Below are 8654 nucleotides of genomic sequence, written 5' to 3'. Positions count from 1 at the left end.
GACTTTAGTAACTTTTTAACATTGGTATTCACATTTTCAAATGCCATGGTCTCTATTAGCACCTGTGTTGTGTCAGGATCTGATGTGGTTTTGTTCACAACTGAGACTAATCTTTATTAAAAAACAATCAGTGAAGTTTTCTCCAGAGCCTTGTATAGTCTTTGTAAACAAGGTGGACCTTTTTTCTGGGATCCTTAATTTAGCCCTAAGCTCTTAAAGCCACTAAGTAAGATTGTTCTATAGTAGTGTCATCAAGTTGAATTTGTTCTTATATATCATAGTACCACCTTTAACCCAGCAACTGGTCTTGACTGTTCATTCCCCTTGCTCTATTTCGCTGTTCCATATTCCTGACTTCTTCCCTCCGTCATGTTAGCCATCGCAGCTGCCATCAGTTCCTTCCAGTCTTGGGGAATAAGTTTGAGTGTTTCAGTTATTTAGAATCTGTTTCACACAAGGTGAGTACATCCCATATGAAATCATGGCCTCTTTAAAATGCTTTAGATTTATCATTTCTATAGGATGCCATCCTATCTCTTAACCTTGTTCCACACCATTAGCAGGCATATGCTGTATGGGTATTAGGAAGGCTGATGGTGGTAGTCTTGTAACTCTGAGCCACCCTTCCTCCCACTCTGGTGGCTTGGTTTGAAGGTAACTCTTCTTTGGATGTGGGCTGTATCATTAGGTTGTCCTCCAGCCTTTTCAGCTTATCTCTGACTTGCTGCCACAGTTTCTTTTCTGCTTTCCTCCTGCGGGAAACTCATGCTCTCTTGCTCAGTCACCAGGACTGAGAGCCCCTTTGTTCTCCTTTTTCCTGCACTTCTTGCCTCTCAAGCATTTCCACTTTTACCTGCATTTTTTTCCAGTTGCAAAGTCAACTCTACAACCTTTTAAGAAAGGTGAGAACAGACAATGGACTGGGCCCTTCATCATTAATCAGTAATCAAGAAACTGCCCATAGCTGGATCTTATGGAGGCATTTTCTCAATTGAGGTTTCTTCCTTGTGTCAAATTGACATAAACTAACCAGCATTTATATTTACATATTTTTCTAAGACAAAACCGTTGAGAGCAAGCCTATAAGCAGCACTCCCCCCCCCCCCCCATGGCTCCTAGAGTTCCTTTCCTAACTTCCTTTAATGATGGCCTGTGACGCGCAAGTGTAACCCTTTCCTCTTCAACTTGCTTAGGTCATGGCATGTCATCACAGCAATAGAAACCCTAACTAAGACAATATATACACATGCTTATAGTTTGTTTTATTTGAGTATTTGGAATTGAGGTTGTTTCATACACGTAGCTTAGAGAAGTATTTATTTTTTGAGATAGGTCTTAGCATGCTTACCAGGCTAGCCGTGAATCCACAGAGATCTGTCTGTTCCGCTTTTCCAGTGCTAGGATTAAAGCCGTGCGCCATTACACCCTGATGAAAATATGTTTTTAAATGGTTTTCTATGTAGTGAGGAATTATTTAGTAATTCTTTCCACCCTAGTAACAATAGTGGCAGTATGGATGCTTTATATCAGATCATTGATAGATTCCTCTTGAAAATTTAAGTCACTATATATATATTTTTTTTCTTTCATATATTTATTTTTGTATCCTGGTTCACCTGTTTACATGCTATAATAGTTTATTTGCTTATAATTAGGCTTTATATTAATATGTCCAAATACCAGTTAGGGTGAGTGTTTCTCACTGCCCTATGTTCTGTTTGTAGCATTTTGGAATGAGCAGCCAGAGCAGCTGTAGCACAGACTAATAGCCAGTGTTATTTACTAAAGTGCCATGATTAAGACAGGTATATTAATAGCATATTGACATAACTCTAGTGTATGTCATTTGAAGAAACAGTACATTTACACATCTGTTACTATTGTGTTTTTCAAGATAGGGTTTCTCTGTATAGCCCTGGCTATCTCTGGAACTCGATCTGTAGACCAGGTTGGCCTTGAACTCAAAAATTCACCTGCCTCTGTCCCCTGAGTGATAGGATTAAAGGTAAGAACCACTACTGTAGGGTGGTAGGTTAGAGGTGTATGCCACCACTGCTGGCTAAGTTGTTATTTACACGGACTGCTGTCCTCTTCCACAGGATGCTGTTAGATTAGCTATTAGTAGTTGAGTGTTGTTAATCTAGTCTTGCTGTGATCTGTTATCTTTAACTGCAGTGGAGGAAACACTTGCTTCCTTTCCTGTTACCACAGCCCTGCATTTATGATATGTGTGTATTTATCTCAGACTACAATGAAGCGGTTTTCATATGTTCATATATAAGTTTGCATTTTGGAGACATGTGGAAGATATACCCATATTTTAGATGAATCATGACAATTGATCGGTGTATAGGTTTATTTTTTTTTTTTTAAAGATTTATTTATTATATGTAAGTACACTGTAGCTGTCTTCAGACACTCCACAAGAATGCATCAGATCTCATTATGGATGGTTGTGAGCCATCATGTGGTTGCTGGGATTTGAACTTATGACCTTCAGAAGAGCAGTCAGAGCTCTTAACCACCGAGCCATCTCTCCAGGCCCATAGGTTTATTTTGAAGATTAAAAAAAAATTACGTGTATGTATGAGTTTATGTGCACCATGTGGGGATCAGAGGGCATTGGATTCCCTGGAGTTAGAGGTTGTGAATCACCCAGTGTGGGTGCTGGAAACTGAATTCAGGGCGTATGCAAGAGCAGTGCATGCTTTTAACCACTGAGCTACACCTCCAGGCCCTGAAGAAGATTTAACTATTAAATACAAAGTGAAAACTATTGATAGACATGAAAACTGATGGCAGGAATGCTTATTTTCAGGTACCATGCTAGCCAGCTGTAAATGTGCCATGTATGAATTGCCAGACTCTGAAGCTCTGTGTGATGGTGGCCCTGGTTTGTATGGTTTGATGCCATGATGTGAATGTAACTGGCTGGGACTGAGGGTGGCTGTGTGATGGAGTGCTCGCCTGCTGTGCACAGGGGACTGGTCCCATGTGTGGCCATTAACAGCAGTAAGAAGGGCTTGTAGAGCCATGCCCTAGACCAAGTAGGAAGAGAACAAGTGATATTGGAAGAGGAAGGAAGGAGTATGGGAGAAATGTGACAGAAGATATAACACGGCTGAATTCTGTAGCGTTTGATCCTGAAACCTGTGTGTCTTGTTCAGATACTGCTCTCATTTTCACCAGTGGAAATAATTGTGTCCCATCATTGTTAGTGATCTCTTTATAACCAAAGACTATTGTGTGTAGAACTATGTAAGATGAAAGTTTACCATGCAAAGTTACTGCTGTTGTATCTAATAAGGTATATGTGATGGTGTCCAGTACTGAGTTGGTATTTAGCTAGGAGTGTAGGAGAAATTGTTTAAACACAAGAGTTTTATCATATGAGAATTCTTACAGGGTCTGTTAATATTCAAAGAAGAATAAAAATAAATGTTGCAGATTTAATCTAATTTAGCAAGAGGAAAAAAGGACATTTTTATGAGGATGTCTTTTCTTTAATAAATAACATGTTATTGATGATGTTGATGGTATGTAGGCCGAACTGGAAGTGTTCTCCAGTACTCAGGAAGAGAGCCTGGTTACAGCAATTGCAGGCTGTGCGTACAGAGCCAGCTTCTGTACTTACTGTCTCTGTCAGGTGGAGTTCATGATGATATACACTGGCTCTGATGACAGCAGAGATGAGCTGCCAGTATCCAGGAAATTGAGGCAGACAGACAGATTACCAGTCTGAGGTCAGCTGGACTACATGATAGGTTTCTATCTTACGGCAAACAAATAATGACCTCACCCCCAACCTCAAATAAGTAAAGATATCTGAATCATTTGCTTTGAAATGCGGACTCATGTAGTCCAGGCTGACTCCAAACTCTTGCGTAGCTTGGGGTTGTCTTGAACTCTTGAACTTGTGTTTTCATCTCCTATGTTCCAGGGTTACAGACTTGTGCTGCCACACCAAACCTCTGTCATGATTGCTATTCAGTTGTTTCAAAGGCCTGATCTGATTTTTAAAAAATCTTATTAGGGTTGATGCTGCTGCTGCTGCTACTACTAATGCCAGTGATGGTGACATAAAGTGTTCAAAACCTGTGGCTGGTACTACTGCAGATAATGAAGTCATGCAGCAAGCTTTTGTATTTGAGGATCAGAAAAATAATGAGGTAAGAAATTCTAGAAGGATCATTCTAATTGTTCAGAAGTTAAAGTTACAGTTGAGTGATTTTGCTGACATACTTGTCTCTGTTATAAATCCCTAAGAATATACATTCTCTGTAGAATTTAGGAACCATGCTAGGTATAAAGGTAAGTTTAAAGCACCTTACTGTATTTTTATTATTTTTACTCTTTAGTGTGTGTTTGTGTGACAGTGTGAGCGTATGCATGTCATGGTACATGTGGAGTTCAGAGGAAAGCCTTTGGTATCAGTCATTGTCCTCAGCCTTTTCTGGGTGGATTGTTTGGCTGCTGCATAAATACACCAGGCTGTCTGGCCCAGGAGCTTCCAAGGCCCCACCTGTCCTCCACACTTTGCTGTAGGCACTGGGATTGCAGATCTTACTACTGTACTTTATGTGGGTTCAGGATTTAGCTTGTGTGGCAAGCACTCGTACCCAAGTGCAGGTTTTCTGTTTCTGTTTTAGACAGGGTCTTACTGTATAGCGTTGGCTTTCGTGGAGTTCTCTATATAGACAAGGCTGCCTTCTTCTGTTTCCCAAGTACAGGGATTAAAGGTGTATGCTACCATGGGCAGCATCAAACATATTTTAAAAGTATTTGTAGGACAGTAAGTTAATGATGGTGGCTAAAGTAGTTAGTGGTATTGAGGTTGAGCTTTTATTAGTTTCAAAGCTTTTTTGAAGACAGATTTAAATAATGTTTTTGTTACCTTCTTATGTGTGTGAGTGTTTTGCATGTACCACATGCATGCTTAGTGGAGTCCCAGAGGCAAAACGGGGAGGCATTGTATCCCTTGGGACTGGAGTTGACAATTGTGAGTTGCCACGTGGGATCTGGGGATTGAGCCTTGGCCCTCTGAGAGATTAGCCAGTGTTCTTAACTGTTAAACCACTCCTCTAGCCCCTCCCCTCTATTGTCTTTATTTTTAAGAGTCAGAAATCTCACTATATAACTCTGTCCGGCCTGGAACTAACTGACCATCTTGTCTTTCTCTTCTGAATGCTGGGATTAAAGGAGTGGGCCACCAGGCCTGGCAACAGAAGACACATTAAAGAAGAGAAAAACAAGTTTAATAAACAATACCTCAAGTACGGGTGGGAATTGGAATAAACAGTAAATCTCTAAAGGGTGGCTTAGCTTCCACCTGGTACGAAATGACCAGGAAGTGTTTGAGTCAAAAAATAAAAAGTAGTTCTGTTACAGCAGGGTGATAGAAATCCTGTGACATAGCCGTCTCTCTCTCTTCCCGGTGGGGAGATATCTGAACTGAGGGTAGTGTATCTATTTAATGTTCTGGTACAAAAAGAATGATTTGTTTGTTATTTTCTAAAATAATCAGTTCAAAGTAATGTCCAAGAGGAGTATGTTGGTATGGCGTATTCAGAATGCTACATTACAGATCTTTTGCTCTGACAGAAAACCTGAGCTGAGCTCTCAGTAGTATTGCTTAAGCTCTTGGCATAATTCTTTTAAAAAAAGAGAAAAAAGCTCAAACATAGAAGCTGGGATTGTATGTCAGTGCCTGAATAGTAGAGTTCCTGGATTTGATTCCTAGAACTGAAAGAGAAACAAATACAAAAGTAGTATCTAGGACATTCTAAAAGACATGCTTCTCAACACATTTATTTATTTATTTATTTAGCCAGCCTTTTTTTGAGATGGGGTCTTATTCTGTAGCTCTGGCTGACCGGTGTTGTGGTAAATCTTCTCCCAAATATGCCCAGGCAATGAAAACACAGCACAGTTAATATGAATACATGCTGTGCACCTAGATTGGGCAGATCTACTGCTACACTACCATCTTCCACATCAGAACTTGCAGTTTCTCCAGGCCATGTGCTTCTGCTCCGCTTTCCTTTGACTTCCTCCTCCTATGCATCCTCTCCTTCCATTTTCTCCTCTCTCCCACCTTATGATCCTCCTTCCCTTTTATCTGCCCAATCATTAGCTCTCCTTTATTTTACAAATTAAGGTAGGAAGCAGGTTTACTGGAAATCACCTGAGTGCTGACTCATTCCTTGTTGAAACCCCTCACAGGAGAACAGATTTAACATCAAATATAATTAGCTCCATGGCTATCCACTACAGGCCTGTAACTTGCTATCTAAACCAGGATGAAGGCAGTCTGCCTCTGCCTTCTGAGTGCTGGAATAGAAGATGTATAACAGCACACCTGACATTTTTCACACTTTTAAATAAGGAAGTTTTCTTCAGTATGTAGCCGTGTAAACCATATTAAAAAGCAGGTGTAATAACAAGCGCCTTGGAGTTGGCACAGTTGCCTGTCTTTTCCTAAGTAAGTAGTCCCCAGACTAACCTAAGCTGTGTCTTAGTCATTCTCACGTTTGAAATTCTCTTCCTTCTCTCCCTCCCAGCCCTAGTGCTATTATTTCAAATGTGGTACAAAAATCCCTGATTACTGTCCTTCCCCTACCTTCCCATCTAGGTCCTGGGAGCCTACTGTTACAGCTTTCTTCTTGAAATACAGATACATTCATTAGCTTTTCTCCAAAGTTTTTTATATTTTTTTCTTCTACTGAAAAAAACAAAAAAACAACCCTAGAACTGTTTAGATAGTATTCTAGGCCTGCCTACCTTCTAAAAGTATCCTCCCACAGTTGTCTTAAATTTCTCAGCTAGATATGTTCATTAACAACCACCATTTCCCTACAGTCCTCATTCTCTATTCATTCTGTATCTTTCACAAATTCCTAGCAAACTTTAACCCCACAGAAGGTGAGTTCAAAACCATCTTCTCCCTTGGACAGAAATTCTTCCCTCTCCTCTAAGATGATGGTACTCACTTCTGCTTTTAACAGCACTGGATATATTCTACACTATTAAACTTGAGTGCAAGCCAGCTCAGATGACTCAGTGTGTAGAGGCACTTGCCGCCAAGCCTGACAGCCTGAATTCAGTCCCCAAAACTCACACAGTAAGGAGACAGCTTCTGACCTCCTAATACACACTTTGGCATACACATATATATGTAAATAACTAAACATTTAAAAAGGTCTTCATTACTTTATGTGTATGAATGTTTGCCTGTATGTGTATATGCTCACCCACATACATGTCAGGTCTGTAGAGGCCAAAGGGTATCAGATTCCTTGGACTAGAAGGCAGCCCTGGAGCAAACAGTTGTGAGCCATCATGAAAGTCCTGGGAACCAAACCTACATCTTCTGCCATCTCTCTACCCCAAATACATAACTTTTAGAAACTATGCCACACGTCTAAATCTAACAGAGTGACGATTCCAATCTGGGAATCAATAACACACATGATATCAAAGGTACTAGAGTAAATGAGACCATCAAGGAAGTGAATGAAACAGGAAGTCTGGTAACAGAGCCCTGGTCTGCTCAAATTCCAAAGATCCAAAAAATGAACAGCAAAGGGGCTTGGCATAGTTTGACTAGAGAAAGAAATATCAACAGTGAGACATAAACAGTGAAAGCTAAATGGAGAGTTGGAGATAATTACACAAGTGAATCAATTTAGCTATTAGGCCAACTAAAAGATGTTCAGTACATATCTGTGGGGACTGCAAGAGCAGCTTCAGAGGAAAGAATATGAGTGTGTGTGTGTGTGCACATGCCACAGTATGCTTGTGGGGGTCATAGAACAAGCATGGAGATCTGAGTTTTGATCTCCAAAACCCAAATATTAAAAAAAATTTTTTTCCCAGCACTGGGGAGGCAGAAACCTGATTTTCTCTTCCAACGTAGGTAGTCAGGCTTGGCTACACGTGCCTTACTGGCCATTTTGCCATCCCTATGAAAGTTTTCTTAAAGAGGAGAAAGTTGGTTCATGATTGGAGAGACAGGAAGGCCTTTCTGCTGAAGACCTTATCCGGATGATTTCCCCTGCTGCCGCCTGAGCTCTCTAGCTGAAGGGTGAATTGAGACTCAGAGTGCTGTAAGTTCCCTGTGGAGAGCTGATGAGAAGAAGGCAGTAACTCCTTCTCAGGGAAGCGAGGAGCGCGCTCTTCCTGTATGTGTCATTTCTTCTTTTCTCTTAATTTTTGTTTTTTGGGGTTTTGTTTGTTTGTTTTGAGACAGTTCTCAAGTACTAATATTATATGCGTATGCCTCTACAGATGGTTCTGGGCCTGAGGATAGCTTTCATGTCCTTGTTCTCTGTGTGCATGTGTGCATGCCAGGGGGCGACTTTTAGTGTTCCTATAGAGTTGGTCTGTTTGTTGTGAGACAGCATATCTCGCAGACTAGGCTAGCAGGCTAGTGAGCGTGTACTTGTCTCTGCCCCCCAAGTGCTGGGGGGGTGGTTGGTGGTGGTGGTGGTTGTTGAAGTGAGGGTTTTGGAGATCAAAGCTCAGGTCATCATGCTTGCAGGGCAAGCACCTTACTGACTGCTCTTTCCAGCGCTGTACTGGCTAGTTTTGTGTCAGCTTGACACAGGCTGGAGTTATCACAGAGAAAGGAGCTTCAGTTGGGGAAATGCCTCCAT

General features: G+C 41.0%; 1 protein-coding gene across 5 annotated transcripts in view; it reads left to right on the top strand.

Annotated features, from left to right (window-relative positions):
* The window catches only part of Fam13b (family with sequence similarity 13 member B), a 66014-nt gene that overhangs the window by 27318 nt on the left and 30042 nt on the right, over positions 1 to 8654 (top strand). For all 5 annotated transcript variants that reach the window (XM_029546802.1, XM_029546800.1, XM_029546799.1 and 2 more), the window contains one exon: positions 4034 to 4169. In XM_029546802.1, coding sequence (XP_029402662.1) covers positions 4034 to 4169 — 136 coding nt within the window. The remainder of the gene's footprint in view (positions 1 to 4033; positions 4170 to 8654) is intronic.

This window comes from Mus pahari, chromosome 15 (assembly GCF_900095145.1).
Source record: "Mus pahari chromosome 15, PAHARI_EIJ_v1.1, whole genome shotgun sequence".
Lineage (NCBI taxonomy): Eukaryota > Metazoa > Chordata > Mammalia > Rodentia > Muridae > Mus > Mus pahari.
The sequence above is the reverse complement of the archived record's forward strand: the minus strand, read 5'-3'. Positions and strand labels throughout refer to the sequence as shown.